This window comes from Genypterus blacodes, unplaced genomic scaffold (assembly GCF_046128005.1).
Source record: "Genypterus blacodes isolate CSIRO-AG114 ecotype Tasmania unplaced genomic scaffold, CSIRO-AGI_Gbla_v1 ptg000061l_1, whole genome shotgun sequence".
NCBI classification, from domain to species: Eukaryota; Metazoa; Chordata; class Actinopteri; order Ophidiiformes; family Ophidiidae; genus Genypterus; species Genypterus blacodes.
Genome location: NW_027466873.1, coordinates 2278290 through 2297750, shown reverse-complemented (window position 1 = coordinate 2297750; position 19461 = coordinate 2278290). Strand labels below are relative to the sequence as shown.

Below are 19461 nucleotides of genomic sequence, written 5' to 3'. Positions count from 1 at the left end.
ACACAAAGTGCCGTCCTTTTTGGCAGCCGTCTGTGGGCTGGGGAATCTTTCAGTCAAATATCAGGCCCTCTGCATTCCTTTCGAGGGCTTAGAATCTCGTCTGAAGGCCTCATTCTGTATTCCCATTCACAGTCTGAATAGTGTAACGCCGGCCTTGGCAATCCTTCATTCTATTCTCCTCTCAGATGTCTGGCTGTCTTTTCATACAGTCTCTGTGATTCTGCACACTGCGTCTCCCTCCCTCAAAAGCTCAGGGGTGTTCACATTCTGTAAGCACAACCTTCACTGTGCAAATCAAACATTCCTTTTAAGATGGCACTTTCCGCTGCCTGGCGTGATTAGATCCATTTGTCGTTCATCCGCTGCCTATATTTTCCCGTCTATAGTTAAGGGGATACATCTGACGTTTGGTTAGTCTTTCACATTTACAGGTCAGAAAGCCACAGCAGTATAAACACTCGTACGCCACTGTGTAAGCTGTTTATTTCATCCTCCTCTTCACTCCAGGCATTTTCTCAGTCACTCCGCCTCTTCCCATCTGCCCGAGTTCACCCGGGCTACTCGAGGAAGCCACAAAATGCATTTTCAAAACAGGCAAGGGAGGAAGTAGAGAAGGCTCAATAGGGGGTTCCTTTCTGGCCATCACAGTACAGTAATAACAAATCCGGTGGGATACTGTAACACTATTTTTCTCCTGCAGTAACAGGGTATCCAAATACTCCAATACTCTGTATGTATAGCAATGTTGGGGTACAAATCCAGCACTATACCTTTTAAAAATAAGCCAATTGGGAATCAACTCATTTTATAATCAGTTTTTTGTTTCACCGCATTTGTTCCATTGCAATTTGTACTTTTGTAATGTTGAAATATTACTGCTTTAATAGGACGTGATCCATTGAGGGTTCTCGTTTCGTTCACACTGTTTGGTCAGCATTTTCGCTCTTGTTTTCCTGGCCCAGGCAGTTTTCAGTCTTGTTAGCAGCCCTGGAAAGCGACGGCTCTGGTGTAAGAAGGTCCCTGCATTGTTCACCGGTAGTGCTGTCAGGCGGGAGATAATAGCTGAAGTTGCGATTCCCTCAAATTGGAAATCTCCCAGCGCAAACGGTGGCTCGCCAGACAGACATTAACAGCTGCGGCCGGGGCTACGCTAACAGAAACGTTACTTATCCCGGCCGCATTGGCGACCTGTTGGACAAGTACAAACATCAAGCAGTAGAATTTGCTCGTAAACGCTTAAGCCAAGTCTCTGAGTAGATGCAATGAAGCCTGTTCATGTATCATCCTGGCATACAGACTCCCCAGGGAGACATCTGAGACAGAATCCAGCATCACTAAGGTAGCTTCTCTTGTGGATTTGTAAAACCATATCATGTCACATTTGCAGTATAAGATGTTTTAGTGTAGTTGTGTTGTTAAAACCCAACGTAACTTCTGGCTTTGGAATGTTTCAGAAATCTCACGGTCCCAGGTTCCTTTTGAAGACATACTGACCCTGTGAAGAACAATGTGGGTGACCTAGTTGGGACGCAGTTTCCCAGAAAATCATTATATTTTGTGAAATCACTAGTGTGGAAAAACAGCATCTAAAATGGGCCTTCTCTAGAGTACAGTAGAAGTGGATTGATGTGTTTGTTGTATAAGATTGGACCTTCTAAATGGCTGTTAACTTTAAGATCTAGTGGCTATTTTGGCTGCTTTATAAGACACAGACGGATGACGGAGTTCAACTCCCACTCTCCTTAACCTATAAGCCAAATACATTTTCAGATTTTCCATTATCCAAGCCGGTCTCTTGCTCTCTTTCTCGCTGTCATTGTTTGGGCCATTGAGCCATTTGGATCCAATTCAGCCACAGGAAGAGATAAGTCGAGGGCTCAAGCAAATGTATTCTGATGTTTTCTGGCCCTGCCCAGTGTCCGTCTCTCTCCTGTGCCTTCTCAGTTTCATTCATCCCAGCTGTGGTGCAGTTAGCCTGTTAGCACCCCCCCACCCCACCCCACCACCACCACCATCACCACACCCCCTCAGCTCGACACACAGCTGCTGATCGGTTCCCCCGGGGGGGGGGGGGGGGGGCAAGAAATTGGCAGAAACACAAACGTTGCAGCGCTTTCACAATCACGCTCTGCTATCAACACACATGATCTCTGCTCCAGTTGTAATGGGGCCAGTGTGAAGCCAATGGTGCATGTTGTAGAATGTTGTAGGGTGTTGCATTGAAGGCTTGTTGCCCGCTCCCCTTCTTCCTTTTCGGCCCCCATACAGCCCATCCCCCCCACATCTAGACACACACACACACTCGCACATCTCTCGCTCTCTCTCCCTTCACTCAAATCCTCCCCAGGGATCAGATTATCCTGCACGCTCGTAGGGAGAGAGAGGGAGAAAGGAAGGGTTGGGGAGGAGCGGGGGGGTGCTTGATTATGTGATTATGTAAGTGCTGGAGAAGGGGAAGTGCGTGGCTGAATGAGTGAGAAAAATGTGTGTGTTTGTGAGGGGCGGGATGCTTGCTTTCTCTCACACACCAGCTGGGTATTAATTCTTGTCACCCTTTTTTTTCTCTTTTTATTTTTTTTTGGAAGAATTATTGAGGCAATTACACAGATGGGCATTTGCAATCCATTTTTGTCCGTGACAGCTTTTTAACATGCAGATTTAGCTCTGCGTGTTACATACATAACATGTCTATTTGATATACACCGTGTGTGTGTGTGTGTGTGTGTGTGTGTGTGTGTGTGTGTGTGTGTGTGTGTGTGTGTGTGTGTGTGTGTGTGTGTGTGTGTGTGTGTGTGTGTGTGTGTGTGTGTGTGTGTGTGTGTGTGTGTGTGTGTGTGTGTGTGTGTGTGTGTGTGTGTGTGTGTGTGTGTGTGTGTGTGTGTCAGGCAGGGTCTTGATGGTAAAAGCATCCCACCAGCACCATACTCGACAGGGAAAGAGACTCCACGCTCTTTGGCATGTTGAGCAACCACACACTAGGGCATTGTGGGTCTGGACCAGCAATTATGGTTGTGTTTTCCCTCTACTCTTCAGAAGCCACTTCCATTTTGACATTGGCAGCAGAGTCACTGACATTTTGGCATCGGCCTCCAGGGCAGACTTGAGAAAACCATTCTCTCAGAAGAAGAACAGAGGGCCATTTACAAGTGGGCTAATAAACTTTCCCAGATCTGAGCAGCCAGTGCAGTTGACATTCAGAAGCTGTCACTGGACTAAACACCGAGGGTCTTGCCTTCCTGCTGCCCTGTAGCTTGTGGCGTGCGATTCCACCCCCCCTCCCCCCCTCCCCCTACAATGATCTAATGCGTGAAACGGCTGTCACGAACACTTCTAATAGCGGTTCAGACCGGCACCGCACATACAACAGATCATGACCAGATCACGTTACAGCCCACTTGCCTCCCCTCCTCCCATGGATGTTCCTGTAATTGTTTACATTCCAGCCCACCCAGATCACTTCTAGTTTTGGGGGTACAGTATAGGGTTGGTAGAAGGATTTCCACAGGTCAAAACAAAAGACGTTGGGCTTTTCTGTAGGCGGCCTTTAACGTGACAAGAACCCGACACGAGAGCGCCACGACCTTACCGCCCCTCTGCTATATTTAAAATCACTCAATGGTCGTGTTGGTGTGACTCACCATTTCCAATTTTCTTGCTCTCGTTCTTTCCATTTTCCAGCACTGAGTGACCCATTTCATGTTCCCATTTTGCAGAAAAATGGTTTTCAGTGATTGCTTTATGATGATTATATTTGAACCGCATCACACCAGATGGCGTGTGTGTGTGTGTGTGTGTGTGTGTGTGTGTGTGTGTGTGTGTGTGTGTGTGTGTGTGTGTGTGTGTGTGTGTGTGTGTGTGTGTGTGTGTGTGTGTGTGTGTGTGTGTGTGTGTGTGTGTGTGTGTGTGTGTGTGTGTGTGTGTGTGTGTGTGTGTGTGTGTGTGTGTGTGTGTGTGTGTGTGTGTGTGTGTGTGTGTGGGTGGACCCGCACCTTGAGCGCAGAATAAAGCTGCCGGTCAGTCTGATCTCAGGCTCTTTGTTTCATCTCTGGCCTCTGTGTGTTTTGTTTGTGGTTATTTGTTGCCTTTGTAAGTTTTGCTCAGGTATTCAGGCTCGTCTCACTCAGAACATCAGCTTCTCCATTGATTTGTATCGATTCAATTCAGTCTCATTCAGTGTGGCGTGTTGTCTGCTGTTCCTAATACGCAGGAAGTACTGCGTCAGCCCCAATACGAGCTGATGTTTTGTCAAACACCATATGGAACAGCAGGATTCCTATAATATGGAAGGGGTCAGAGGTTTACAGCAGACGTTCAGCGTGAATAGAGTCTGTAGGAGCGCTGCTGATTATATAATAAACCTGTTACTTGTTACTGGTGTGTGGGTTGTCTCTAGCCTGAACAATGCTGCAGCAGGTTCCTGCACGTCTTGTGTGTAGCATTTGTGACGTCTGAGACCCAAAGCTGCTATCTGCCGGCTCGTGTTGCGCGTTTCACCGTCACTCGTCTTCCAGTGTTGGCTCAGCAACTACGGATTTCAATATGTTACAAAACGCTGTGTTAGATTACCGAAAGATTCAAGCAATTATCTAGAAAATGAAACAGTTGCCCGACCTTTCCCCGGATCCCCCAACCCTCCACTTGCAAGAGACAGTAAGTACATAATGAGGGCATAACAAGACAGAAACAACAGTATGTTATGAGAGCATCTTATGAAATCAACAAAGCGCTCCACTGATTATTACTGACTCTGTTCACTCAGAATGCAAATACGCTTCTCTCTTTTGTTCCATACAAGTATCTCAGAACTGTACAGGACTTGATCTGCTTTGTTTTCCTTTCCACGTCTGCACCCTTGACTGTCGCGTTCTCCTGTCAAAACGGCGATGGAAGATAAGAACACATCACAGGAAACACACATCTTCTATCACAGTTTGACGCAATACTTCCCCCAAGGCGTGTGTTACCGATGCTGTCGATACTTTTATGAGCGCGGAGGCCTCTCATGGCGGCGTTACATACCTTTCCTAATCTCCTGTGCTTTCTTTTTGTTGTTTCACAGAGGACAAGAGCAGCATATCCGCTACGAGCACATCTACCTGTCGGAGCCCAGCGGCCAATCGGAGGTGGATTACGCTGAGATTAAGCGGCCCCGTCTGGAGATGGGGCCCGATTCTCTGATGAGGCATGCGGCTCACCGGCCGCCAATGTCTCTGGCAGCGGCCGAAGACTTGTCAAAGGTCAGTGCTGACCGCTGGGAAATGTGTGATTGTCGGATGTGGTAACCATGCCTCCACGACCTTAGGAGGCGAAGTTTGTAGAACAGAAGTTGGAAGGGGAGTTACGACATTGTAGCTACACCGCAGCCCTGTGGGAAGACTGAGGGAGCTGTGAAAAAGCAATTAATAAATAATACTGCTGACCTAGATTTCAAAAGACTGCGAGATTGAAACTGTGAACTGCAGATCCGACCGTCTCCCTGGCCGCATAGAGCCACTTGATGGGGAGGTGTTCCTGACATTACACAGAGAGCTCCCCAACTGCCAGGGGGGAGGCAGACAGCCAAGGAATGGTAAATAGATACACCAATAACAGAGGGAACAGAGGGGGGGGGGGGGGTAGAAGCACAGACTCTCAAGCTAGCAGGGAAATATTCAGGAATGCCAGTAATTCCCCACAGAGAGGCCTGAGCGCTGTAGAGCCATTATATAAGTCACGTCACACATGATCACTGTATGGAACGAGCAAGCAAAAATGAGGCAAAGGGTAAGTGCAGGGAGGCACAGATAAAGAGCGACGGAGGAAGAGGGCGGAGCGACAGAGCCGAGACCAAACAGGAAAAGAGGGGAGGGGGCGGCGGTCAGGAGCGGATTCGAACCCAAAGGTTTGGTTGCGCGACTCATATGGCAGGGAAATCGGCGCTTTTCACACCGGCTGCGTATTCATCCCCCCTCCACCCCCACATCCAAAACAACGATTCCTTGATACGCGCTGGAGCAAATAAGCCCGTCACTTACAGTGGCTGTGAGAACGGCAAATACAATGAGGGGACTTGTTTCCTTTCCTCTTCCCCCCCCCTCCCCTGAAATAGGCCCCGGTTAGACCGGGGGGCTGCCTTCACTTCATCTCAAGACCCCCCCCAGCACCGCCTGCCAGCTGACCGGCCACAGAGACCTTTGCCTTTTTCCCCCGTCTGCGATTGTTTTTAAAGGTGCAGATCAAACCAGGTTATCAGGAGAAGGCAGGAAAATGGACAACATGTTTACACAAAAAGAAATTAGTCTAATGCCAAACCAGCGCGAACGGCCTTTTAACAAACACATTTCTGCCTTTCTTGCTTTATCCGTTGTTGACGCTTCTGGCAGCGAGGTGTTGATATTGAACGCTATGTTGATTTACGCTGTAATGAGTTGCGGTGCTGTAATACACAGAATTATATTGAAAGACTTTCTCCAACACTTTGAATACTAATCAGGAGGGAAATAAATATTTCTCTCTGTAATCTAGAATCTAACGAAGCGTCGCTTTATATTCTGGTATATCGCGACATAGTGAATGTGTGCGAGTGTGTGTGATGCTGGAGGGGGAGGCTTTGTTTTCGGTGGGTGGGAGTGTTTGGACTGACGGGGGCAGCGAGTGCAGCCTGCATAGTGGGAGTGGAACACAATTTCCCCACTGTGCACACGTGTCCAAATTCCCTACAAATCACCTTCTGTTCAGCAGAGGAAACCGACTAAGATGGACTCATTTATCTCAGTCCAGATTCTTAGACTCGATCTCTCTGTCCTCTGTCCTCCGTCTGTCTGTGACGCGTCTGGATTCCCCCGCGCGGCGTGATTCGATTGAAGTAAACCCGCTCCTTTGCCTCAGCGATGGTTTAAGAAGAATTGAGTTACGTGCAGAAAGTCGTTCGCTAATCAGATTCAGACTTCAGTGTAAATTGCGTGAGCCGCCGCTTAGACGCAGAGCCCGGAGCCGCGCCTCTCGCTCGGTGACGTCACCGCATTTCCACGCATGTCACGCCTCGTTTCGATATCTGGCCGGCGCCTTTGATGCCCGCGTGATGTTTATGCAGCCGCAGAATCTCAAAGCGCAAAGCCGACTCGACTATATTTGTGACTGGTATGGACTGGCTGCCTCGCACTGCCATATCACTTACACGTCTACACATTACCTCCTGTCAGTCAACGCCCAGGGGGGAAATCATCAGCATCCTTCGAGGAAAGTGTGTGTGTGTGTGTGTGTGATCACAAGCTGTAGAAACGCTCTATTTCACAGGTTTGATGACGTCACATTAAAGGCCCTGCATGCGAAAATGCCAAAGGTGTTGATTGATTCTCGCAGGTTGCACCTTTTGTCAGCTTGTGTGCGGAGCCTGATAGTATATTTCCACACATCAACATTGTCGTCCCCACATCGGCTTATTGTAGTTCAATCTATCAGCAAATAACCTGTCAGATACGGAAAAGACGTTGTTTTCACCCTGTGTGCTTCTGGGAAGTATGAGCAAAGCAGAAGAAGTAAAGGTGTGAAGCAACGCCACCAAAGTATTATTTATAGCTACCGACTAGTTTCTGTTTACTGCAGTTTTTAGTGTCACGGACGAGCTTTACTGAGGAGGTTTTTATTCCATAACACAGTTGTGTTTATTCCCTTTTCATTTTGGGATTCAACGTCGAAACAAAAGTAAATGTTATGTCTTTTTTACAAAGCTTTGTGCACCTGCTGTTGTGTACACCGCATCAGCAAGTGTGTGACGTCTGATCCACAGGGAATATCGGGAACCTTTTGAGAACATTCGGGCATGAAAACAGGATGTGTACGCTGTTATGTTCAGCTGCTTTCTGGAATGCGAACGCTTAAGAATACATGAGTCAGTCACTCAGACCGGTGCTCGCTGAACACACTACAACCAACCGCGGCGGTTTATTAAAAAAACAACAACCCCAATGCGTGCACAGCTAAACATCATGCAGCTGAATGTGTGTGTTCTGAATGTGACTGTGGTTTTTGGTGGTGTACGAGCTGCGAGCTGCACTGGGTCGAGGGCGTTTGACCTTTTCGCACTAGGTGACAGGTGTAGCGGCTATAAATGTGCTATACTCTGTACATGTTGAAGAACAAAACCACAGTCAAACCTTAACAGCAGTGGAAGAAAGAGAACTTCACTCCAAATTCTCTTTATCAGTCCACCTTAACTGATACACGACACTCTCATTGCTTTCCTATTCACATTCAAGACATTAGAATCGTTTATAAAGCAGACAAACATGTAGAGATAAAGCTGCAGTTCAGGCTATATTTTTTACTTGTATATATTCTCTCTGCGGTGGATATTAATTCTAACCTTGTTACTCGTTACTTGAACGTGCATTCCAATGTGTCAGGGTGATTTCACAGAGGATTCCACCGCAGAAACGCGTCCGCATTCACTCTCAAAGCGCAGCTGAGAGGCACGCCGAGGTTTTTGATCTGCTGCGGTAAATCAGGTGCAGAAACGCGCATGCATACACGAACGGAAAGTGAATCAAAAAATAGTAAATCTGTCCGGGAGTGTGTACACAGACAGAGAAGGTGTTTTGATGTGGGTTTCAGTGTTTTGGATGAATCCTTCCTCCGCACTATCTCATCAGTGAGGCGACCCAGCTAATGAGGCACAGTGTGGATTATATCGCTGGTGTAAACACTCACTACAATTCCTCTGACACACACACACACACACACACACACACACACACAATTTCCATTTCTGAGCTGAGAGCCATGTCTAATAACCGCCTCTTGGTTCAGGTTTTTTTCTTCTTCCCCGACACACTTGTTGTTTTCCCCGCTGTGCCCAAAACGGAATATTTCTGTTCTCAAATGAAGAGTCTTGAGTAGAGCCAGCTGTCAGTGCTCTTGTTCATAATCCTGACGAGAGAGAGGCTGTGACCTCATATTCATTAGTGTAGTCTGGTGTCAGCGAACACTGACACTAGCTTTCATTACCCAAAGGAGGTTATTACTGGAGTGTGTTACCCCGCCAGAGGATGCACGCCACATGTTTGGATGATATCTCGCACTCTAACCTGCAGAGTCTTAGGAGACGGATACAGGTATTAGATGCAGATGCTGTTTCAATCCTCGGAGACATTGAAACCACAGCTAAAGGCTCGTCATTCCCTCGATAAACAGGGAATAACGTGCGTCGTTATTAGGTCATCCTGATGTAACTGCAGGAACCAGACAACTGTTGACGTGGGCAGATTCTCCCATCGGATTTAATATTTCACATTCGGGTTATGACAGTCAAATGTATTGATTTTGTTTTGCGGTTATGCTGCTGTAGTAAAGTTTAGGTTTCTCTAGTCGCCCACTGGTTGTTCGTTTGCATTCGAAACCTCAGACTAAAGTGGGGTTCGACAGTGTTGGGTTACAGGCTCGGGCCTAATTCAAGCTCTAGTAGGTCTGTGTGTCTGTCTGTCAAGTGTTAGACTCGACTCGTCCTTATAAGGCCAGCATTCAGTATGATTACTTGCACTCTATACCCATACATGCACACACATCTACAGTATCTATCTCATCTATAGTATAGTATGAATACTCTGCTGTTCTGGTATAGAGGGCACACGTGGAGGTGGCGGGAAATGTTTACTTGCTTCAATACATCATGTTTCAATAGCATAATCTAGGTGTAGTGGCACTTCGTCTTGCTTCCTCTTCAGCATAGATGTGTCACTCGTGTCCTGTCACATTCTGTCAAATTTTTAATTGATGAATTAATTGATTTAACCTTTCTCTAAATGTTTGTTGAGAAAAACGTTAAATTACAAAGTGAAACTGGTCAAAATACTGTGTTGCTTCCAATGTTGCTTACAACAGTCTCAGACTCTGATGCTACTTAAATAAACAGTAGTGATGTTATCCAACTAACAAGGTCACAACAATGAGGTCATACATACACATGACCAAGCAGATTTCTTTCATCTCTGTCTTGTCATTTTCTTGTATCATAACAATCTAATGTTCTCCCTCCAGGAGCGCGGCAGTGCCATGGGGAAGCTGGAGCCCATCTCCCCCGTGAGCCCGGCCCACATGGACCCCGACCTGGATCTGCTGCCGGCGCGCTTCTCCAAGGAAGAGCTGATCCAGAACATGGACCGCGTAGATCGAGAGATCACCATGGTGGAACAACAGATCTGCAAGCTGCGCAAAAAACAGGTGTGCATGCCCACGCCGTCTGTCTGGCTGCTCTGCTTTGTGTGAACATGTGCATTGTTGACTGAATAATTCAAGGGGAACAGTCTTGTAAACAGCATATGTAGAATGTGACTTTGGGAGGATATGGGAGACATATACAGTACATGACTCTAAAACGTTCAGACCTAACGGCACCAGATACCAACCGGGTGTTTAATTCATTCTTCATCAAGGCCTTGTTGGTTTGTGGCGTCATCATTGACTGATTCTTCTCTGTGGCATCGTGCGGTTTTGTTCATGTGAATTTTTCCGATCGCCCTCCCGGCCAGGATGCAGTTGGCGCAGCCTATGAAATGGAGACTTTGCTGTGTTGTAATCGTAGCGTTCCCACTTTGTGGCCGACGCTTGCTCAATGTGCCACAATTCTGTACACACACACCCCTACAGGCAGCTGCACCCCCTCTTTTCTCCCTCTCCTTTCTCTTCTTTTTATTTAGGAGAAAAAGTAGGTTAAAATATATAAGGCTATAAATAACAGCTCCCCTGGGGTAGCGGAGGATTATGGTGGCGGTTTTGTGCCTGTTAAACCGCTCTCATCCCTCCCTCGCCCATCTCCCTTTTGGCCGTCTGCCACATCATGTTTGGAGGAGGAGGAGGAGTTGTGTGTGTGTGTGTGTATGGTGGAGCTTTTTCTTTCTCACCCCAGGCGCTCCTCCACCATGTTACTGTATGCTGATTAGAGCGGTCACCCCCCACACACACACATACAAACGCAGCCATTTGGGTTGCCCCCCCTCCCTCAAAACACAGCCGCTCCATAAATCTGTGCCACCTGCAGCCTGTGGCGTGCAGTGGACTCACCGTGGGCGGCTCGGTGGGCTGGGCAGTAAGGTTCTGTTGTTTTGGGTGGGGTTGAGGTTGGGGGTGGGGGGGCTTGTGAATGATTGAGAGGCCGAGCTGTTACCTACAAAAATAAATCAAGATCTCTCCATTAACACTCCCTCAATACACACACACACACACGCACACGTTTTGGTGGATGTTTTTTTTCTTCTTCCAGCTCTCGTCAAGCATTAAAACATCTGGAGTAATTAAGTGCGGTATATGGTAGAGCTTTATTTAAAGAGTTCTGGCAGAGTTGGTCGACGGGGGGGGGGGGAGGGGCCCGGGGCTAGAGTTACCTCCAGCCTGTGTCATGTCAGCCGAGCTCAGGACGGCTGGTTTATTTTATTTTACTTGGTGGTGGGCTCGGAAAGTGAAGTGGGGGGGTGGTAGGGGTGGAGGTCCCTGGGAATGTCTGCGCTTTCCCTTCTCTCCAGATGCTTATCCGGGGGCCGATCGTGGCACACGGCGATCCATCTCGCTTCACTCTCATGTGGAACCCTCTTGAGACCGCCTTCCCCCCCGCCCCGCCCCCCGCCCCTGGGCTGAGGCCCAGGACAGGAGATTGTGTGTGTGTGTGTGTGTGTGTGTGTGTGTTGGGCGGGGGGGGGGGGGGGTGCTTGCTATAGGGCTGGCCTAACTGTAGATCAGGGCACGGCACGCCACTCGGCGACACTCGGCCTTCAGAGTGGGGATCTTGAAGCCGAACGCGCTCCCTCCTCTCGCTCACTTCATCTTACTGCCTTGCAAAACCTTGATACTGCTCTTGAGGTTTTCCATCCAGCTATATATCTTTCAGGCAACTTGTTATGTTCACTTTAAAATGAAAATAGTTTAGTATTTATTTTCCTCAATGCTGCACTTGGGTAGCCAATGATTTTTACTGATACTTCAGTAATAACAGTCAAAGTTATGGGTTGAATAAACAATAAAATGCTAATAAAATGCAGACCACCACAGCAGCACAGAGACATCTGGTCATAGTACTTACAAGGTGAACATTAGTTGTTTTTTTATTCCTCCACTATGCATTGTTAACATCATTTTGTTTAATATATACATCATCAAACTCATAAGCATGGAGGGGAAACATCAGTAAGCCCTTGTTGATTGCCCCCCACCCCCAAACATCAAATTATGATTTTTGGAACACATATTGAGATTATTATTTCTCAAAGTATTCTCTGCTAGATTGCTGGTGGTGTGGCTCTTGCTTCAGTGCCAACAAAGCACTAACAAACACTAACAACAAAGCGTCTAACGTAAGCAAACTGAAGGCCTGTCTATATTTTCTGTGGGTACACCGTGCGACACATCTACGCTCTGCTCAGGGCAAAAATAGAGCAACTTCCTCCCGAGCTGTAGGATTACAGTGATTGCCTCTGTACGCCGCAGGGCACGCTAACGCTCCTCGCATCATATAGTCGGATGAATCACAGCTTCTTGCCTTCTTCCAATTCGCAGGTTGCCAATTTGCGATTCGTATTTATCCACCTCCATCTCCTGTTACCGCTCTTCCCCTCGCAATAGTTAACACTAATCGGCCAACGACAACAAAAAAATCGAAAAGTGTCTATATTGTGATGCTGAGAGATTTAAACTCTAAAAGCCATCAAGCCATTTGCCCCTGTTAATAATGCAGAGCGGCACAAGTAACACAACGGCAACAGAAAATGGCGACTGCTGAGTTAGATTGAAGAAAGGACAGAAAGGCGGTGAAGTAACAGCACAGGTGTTACGCCAATTTCGCCGGTTGCCCTCTTGACGACGCGCACGCATCGCGAAAGCCAGTGTGCTGCGAGAACAAAACTCAGCGGAGGATAGAAACCATCACGATATAGCCTGGCTCCAAAGTGGAAAGATAATATTGCAGGTCAGCGCAGTTATCTCCTGCTGTGAGGACTCGGTGGAAACGCTTGTGATCTTGGCGTGCCGTGTCAAACCGGCTCGGTGGAAAAGGGGCATATTTTTCTCTTGTGTTTCTCTCTCACTCTCTTACACACACTCGCTCTCTCACACACACACAATGTTCTGGCTACACAGCAGGCATTGGCTTTGTTTATGAGCTGTTGTGGTAACTCTTTGATTAACTGGTCCCCGGGGAGTTAATAGCTATTACAGCTAATAGGTCAGTTAGTCTCATCCCTGCTGGAGAAGAGCTGGGGGGGGAGGAGGAGGAGTGGGAGGGGAAAGGCTTCCTCTTCCAAATACTGGAAAAAAACGCTACAGGTCCTGCAGGAATGATCAAGGGTTTTGTTTAGTGACATCTTTGTTTGTGTGTGTGTGTGTTATTACAGCAACAGCTGGAGGAGGAGGCAGCGAAGCCTCAGGAGCCCGAGCGACCCATCTCGCCGCCGCCCAGCGAGGCCAAACACCGCAGCCTGGTGCAGATCATCTACGACGAAAACAGGGTCAGTGGAAGAGACACACCCACCTCAGCCTTCTCATACTCCCAACACCTCAGCTGTTAAACCCAAATTTCCTCGAGTTTGTTTTCGTGCAGTGGGTTCATTACAAGTGAGCCAGAGTGGCGTTTCCCTGTGTCCACTTTTTGGAAATGCAGGTCAGAAATGCCCTTTGACATTGTCTCTAGAGGGTGTGAGCTTGCTGTCCTCGCCCATGGGTCATTATTTTTTCATCTTGCTCTGTGTCACGCTTACTGTCGATGAGTATTCTTCATGGCCTGGCCGGGTTATTGGATTCTGATGCAACAGATTGGGCTGCAGATCCAGGGGCGTACACATGCCTTTATTACATTTTAACGGAAAGAAAGTAAGGATTATGTCTCGGCGTCTGCAATACTGAGCAAACAAAGCGTGGACTTTACTGGGCTTTGTGTTTGTATGTCAGACTAGAACTCCTTAAGGTCTATTTACCTGTTATGATGTAATCCTGAGAAACCCTTGTCAACACAAAGTAAGCAGAGCCTGTACTCTTGCCTAATAAGCTCGTAAAGGTCAACGTTGCAAACATGAAGAATTACACACAGGCATTCACATGCGCACAGTGTCTCTTTGTCTTTAATCGCCAATGCAAGTCTAGCACCTTACTCGCTTACTCGACAAAAGAGCAAGCGGAGCAGCTGGGTGGTCATACAAAGCCGTTTGGAAGTGCTTAGTCAATGACAAGCTGCAGCACACAGTGTGTACAGCAGCTCTGTGAGCAGCAGGGTTACCTTCATAATGGAATTATTGTCAATGCTCTTAGTCCACCTAGTGGTGAAATGCACACCTCTCCTTTATTCTCTGTGGCCAGAGGCAACCTCTCTGAACAAAGCCCCTCATGAGAAACCAGGAGGAGAAGAATAACACCGTGACCAGGGGGTGTAATGAAAGTCTTCTTGTTATTAGACGAGTAATATTTATACATCATCTTTGGACCACCAGAGGATAAGTAACCTCCAGAGCACATAGCCACACAGCCCCTTTTTTTAAAGACGGCATGGTAGCTTAGGGAAAGTCCTTTGCCTTTCCACATTGATCAAGCGCAGTTGAATCACGGCACCGCTGAGTACACTCAACAGGATGACATGCTGGATTGCTCAAGGCTCCTCCGAAACGTTGGAAGTGTAAGGGTGACTCACGGCTTACTCCACAAAGTAGCCTGACCTGGCCTAACAGTTTCCACTTCCCTTTGACTGCCAGGATGTACTCTGGCCTACTGTCCTTCCCCTGGTGGCCCCGCAGCAAATTCAAACAATGCACTCTGCTGTGCATTGACAAAGTGAATACATAGCGCGTAGGTATTAATGTACAAAGGGTGCTGTGTGTGTTTTGTGTGCGTATAAGCACCGGGGTATAATTACTCCAGCCTCAGCATGCGTCTTTGTGCTGGTGTCACTCGCTCTTCCCAGACAGGGTTGCATCCACATTCCTCCGCCTGCCAACCATTGTCGGGGCCCGGTGATCGTTCGGCTCCAATCCGCTCCTCTCACGTTTGGGACATTGTGGTCACGGACGTAAACTCAGGGGAGGAGAGAGCTTCGCCGAGGCTGCATTATCATAATACTGTGGCATTGTGATCTGGTGTCAGCGCCGTATTATTACAACACATCAGTGCATTAGCTTTTCCTTTCCCGCGCCTGTCCACGCCTCGAGTTAGACCTTTTGTGGCACTGGCGTAATTATTAATGGTATTAGTATCGGTTTGACAAAAAGATTTCAGTCACATGATTTGATTTTCAAGGCCACTGCCTGATTCCTCTTTTCCTCCTTCAGTAGCAGTCCTTCCATGTCACCATGGGAGGGCATGATTGAGGTAACTGAGCCAGCCTGGGTGTTGAGATGAGACACCCAGGTTAATCACACACACTCCTTATGTGATTAACTCCACCGTTGCACTCATTAGACATTCTATTGCTTCTATTGCATCCCTCTCCTTTTTGTCGCCGATAAATATGTGATGAGTTGCTTTGAAAAGCTGCTTTTAATAATGGCCGCTCATTAACTGCTCCTTTAGTGAGCGGGCTCTCTGAGGCAATACTCAGCAGGCTTTTACACCTACTCATCAGGCCAGAGAGCGAACGAGCAAAAACATCGAATCGACTGCAAAAATGAGAGGTCGCAGAGGAACGGGATCATGCAAACCTAACTTAGCAGTGATTTACTTTCCTGGCACCGAGTCACTGCGCTTTATTCACTGGTGACCCATTTAGAATCCCGTGCTGAGTCAAGTTAAGCTGCGTGAACTCCTGTGGTCTTACAGTACATCCAAGTCCGTTTGCATGACAACTCAGAGGCAGATCTCAGACCCCTCTTGGGAGACGGCGTAGAGATCGCCGGAATGAAACAAAACGCACAGGCTCCGTCTCCTCTTGTCACTAAAATTTCACGTCCTCTTTCTTCATCTATCCGTCCTGTCCACAAGCGTGTCACTGCCCGCCAGTCACGCCGCTGTCGAAGGGAGTGAAATAAGATTGAGCGTGCGGGAGCATTCGGGGTGTCAGCTGGGCAGCTATCTATTTGACGGATGAAAGTGGAAGGATAGAAAACAGTAAAATGGAGAGAAGGGGCAGTCTGGGACAGTGTTCACACATTGTGTATGGGAGCTAAATATAAATCTACGGAGGAGTGGAGGGGTCATCCAAAGCAGCAGAGAAACACTGGTGGGGTTTTCTACCGCCCCAACCCCCCCCCCCCCTCTCCCTTTATGGTCACTGCCAGGGTTTTTCTTCCACGGGGCCGATAGTTGTCGGGTAGTAAGCTTGGAGGTGAGATCGTTCTCGTCAGATGGCTCGTATGAGATAAGCACAAAACACAAAAATCCTTCTCTCTCTCTCCCACTCTCCACCCCTTTCTCTCTCTCTCTGTTCGTGTGTGTGTGTGTGTGTTTTTTTTTCTTACTCTTTCTCACCCACTCACGTTCTCTTTCATTCTCACTTGCTTTTCCTGCCTGCCTGCCTCCTCTCTACCTCTCCGTGCTAGGGGGGAAGTGATTAATCTTTTTCTGGGAGAGGACAGAGAGTGGGAGCCCGGCGAGGAGCCGCGGCCGGGCTCCAGTTAAAAGCTCTAATAATAGACGCCGCATCTATCTGTCCATCCAGCCATACATCCAGCCGCCCCGTCCCTCCGCAAAGTGGGGGTCTACTCTTCTGCTGATCGAGCGACTGTGCTCACAGCGTTGCCGTGGTGATGCTAGAGATACAGGCGGCCGGCTAATGTGCTGCTTCTCTGTCTGTGTTTCTTCCCCCCAGAAAAAGGCAGAAGAAGCTCACAGGATACTGGAGGGACTGGGGCCCAGGGTGGAACTGGTGAGTAGAGACTTTGACTTTTTACCTCACATACTTCTTTCCTTGTACCTATGTGTTTTTTGCATCACTGACAACGTGGCCCCAGTTATTCCAAAGGCCAGGATGGAAAGGGGAGGCTGGGAGGGAGAGAGGAGGAGTCAGCAAGTGCGAGGCTCATGAGCAGTGGTGCAAGTGCAGGTTAAGAATACAGCAATAAGATGATACAATATTTCTAATGAATTCTTCAAATTAAGCCACTACTACACAGTATGTACAGTACATACCGTATAGATATATAGTTGTATAGGTCAGTGTAAACAAGCAAGGGGGCAAGATAGGATCTCATTAAGGAGATGTAATGTGTATCGCTGTTATGAATCTCTCTAATTACAAAAGACTAATTCTTTGATCCATCTCTTCTATTCCAGCCTCTGTACAATCAGCCTTCAGACACCAAGCAGTACCATGAGAACATCAAAATGTGAGTCTGTCTTTATACCAAGAAGCTCTGTACGCCTCCACACTGTAAAATACTTCATGCTGTATAAAGCCACTGAGCTGTTCTTCACTACAGAGCCCTGCAAGGGACGTCAGGAGGACAGAAGAGTACCATTTATTGTGCAAAATAGTAAAGGAATCATCTCGATTTGCCACACATTCCCTCATTTCATTAAATTCTCTACTTGATAGGGTAGATATCGTGATATAGTGATGTGAAAATTGATAAAGATCCATTGATAGGGTTGTGTTTTTGTTTGGTAATGAGTTATGAGACCATTGTTGCCACTCTGACTACACTTCACTGACGTGTCGCGTCATGGTTACAGATTGACGTACACAAATCATAGTGACATGTTCTCTCTCTCTCGTGCACAAGGGGGAGACATGTCCATGTGCAACTTTGGTAACTTTGCTCTGTAAAGTCTCTCTACATAACTACAATTCAGAAGGCATTTTGAGGTCCTTTCCTAGAGGCATTATGTAGGTAAATGGGCCAAACGCTGTCAGCAGGAGGATCCCTGCTGTATTCTGTTCACGAGTCTTGGCAGAGCCGCATATTTTTAGATCCTCTTTAAACATCAAACTACTATCAGTGCAATTAAAACTCTATGACTCCCACGCGTACATCAGCGGCTGCATTTTACCTAAGAAGTTCCAAAAAGGCACTGCTTTTGCTATTTAAGAGGTAGATTTTCCCTGATACTGCATAGATCAACCATAGAATTTACCTGTAGTGTCATTCACCAACAGCACTACCGGGCAGACGAGCTGGTGCAAGAAACCCTGTCAGCTGTCTTTCTGTGGAGTTGTCTCGCTCAACAATGGGCCTATTAAAAGTAACGAAATTCAGACTGCGGTTCACGTCAGAAATGGTTTCGTCCGCCAAACGGCACGTTCTCCATCAAACTGTAATCAGATCAGATGATCCACGCCGCAAGTGGCCCTCTAACTCGGGTATTAACAGGCACATCAGTCAAAAACAAATACACTGCTTTCACCATTGATTTCTGACTGAAAAACTCCTGTCACCCGTATCTCAAAGAGAGATGAAGGACTTGTTTTTCGAGCCGCCTTGAATGATTACTTCTTCATATTGATATTCAGCAGTGACTTTGATAAATGTCAACGCAACGCCTACATCAACAGTGCTGTTAGTGACGCATAACAAAAGTTTACTTCAGCAATTATAGGTCCATTTCTGATTCTCATCCACATCTGTAGATGGGAACAGAATTGTATGCAACATTTATCAGTGTGACTCATTTCACAGAGCAGCCTAAAAGGCCTGTAGCAGGGCTGTAATAACGGGTTGCGTCCAGGTTTGGGCACAGTAGCATACGTGAGAAATTGAGACGCGTTTGACCTCTTGGCCACACAGAGCTCACAGAATTCTGTCTTCACTTCTTTTGATCCCTGCACCCTTTGATCAGCATATTGCCTCAAAGCAATTAGCTCAAATCTCTCTCCCTTTCTTTCTGTCTCTCTCTCTCTCTCTTGTTATTAAAATACCACTCTGTGTAGCTTTGAGCAGCACAATTGTCTCCTTTGTTTTCCTAACCGGCTTGATAACCTTGACACTCGTGCCCGCTGGGAAAGAGGAGCACAATTTGTGTGTGGAGCTCTTGTCAGCTCTGCTTCCACCGCACACTCACATGTACAATGGATACTTCTGACTGGCAGGAAAACATGAGCTGTGGATTCTGAAACCGTCAGTAAGGTCTTGCCACTGGAGAAAGTTTGTCACAGGTGTGGAGTACAATGACATTTTCTCTCGTCCTGTTTTGGAGTTGACGACAAATTACAGTGTTCTAAAGTTTCTCAGAAATGGCACAGGCTTAGAGGAAAACAAAGGAAACCTTTGGTGCGGGTCGAGGGCTGCTAATCTTTCCCTCCGCCATCTGGTGTTCACAGCACAATACCGTCTCTGTCCTTAAAGATCTCAATCTATCAGGTCTTCATTTGCCATACTTTGTTGGTCTTCACCCTCCACACCACGAGTGTATTTCTCTCTCTGCTGCACTGATGTCTCTGCATTGGGTGTTGTGTTGTTGTGTGGGTCGGCCGCTAAAGTTGTTTAGATTTGATGTGGGTGCGTTCATCGAGATAACACAGTTGGGGAATTAGGAAAAGGTCAACCTGTCTCTAAAACTCCAAACATTATCTTGTTATCTTCG

The 19461-nt window shown here is 47.3% G+C and overlaps 1 protein-coding gene across 6 annotated transcripts in view; it reads left to right on the top strand.

The window, feature by feature from the left end:
* Positions 1–19461, top strand: part of ncor2 (nuclear receptor corepressor 2) — a 132604-nt gene that overhangs the window by 20885 nt on the left and 92258 nt on the right. For all 6 annotated transcript variants that reach the window (XR_012963876.1, XM_076154236.1, XM_076154238.1 and 3 more), the window contains exons 4-8: positions 5060–5237; positions 10015–10197; positions 13356–13469; positions 16751–16807; positions 17215–17267. Coding sequence is in view for 5 of the 6 variants with exons in the window: in XM_076154236.1 (XP_076010351.1) it covers positions 5060–5237; positions 10015–10197; positions 13356–13469; positions 16751–16807; positions 17215–17267 (585 nt within the window). In the remaining variant the exon portion in view is untranslated. The remainder of the gene's footprint in view (positions 1–5059; positions 5238–10014; positions 10198–13355; positions 13470–16750; positions 16808–17214; positions 17268–19461) is intronic.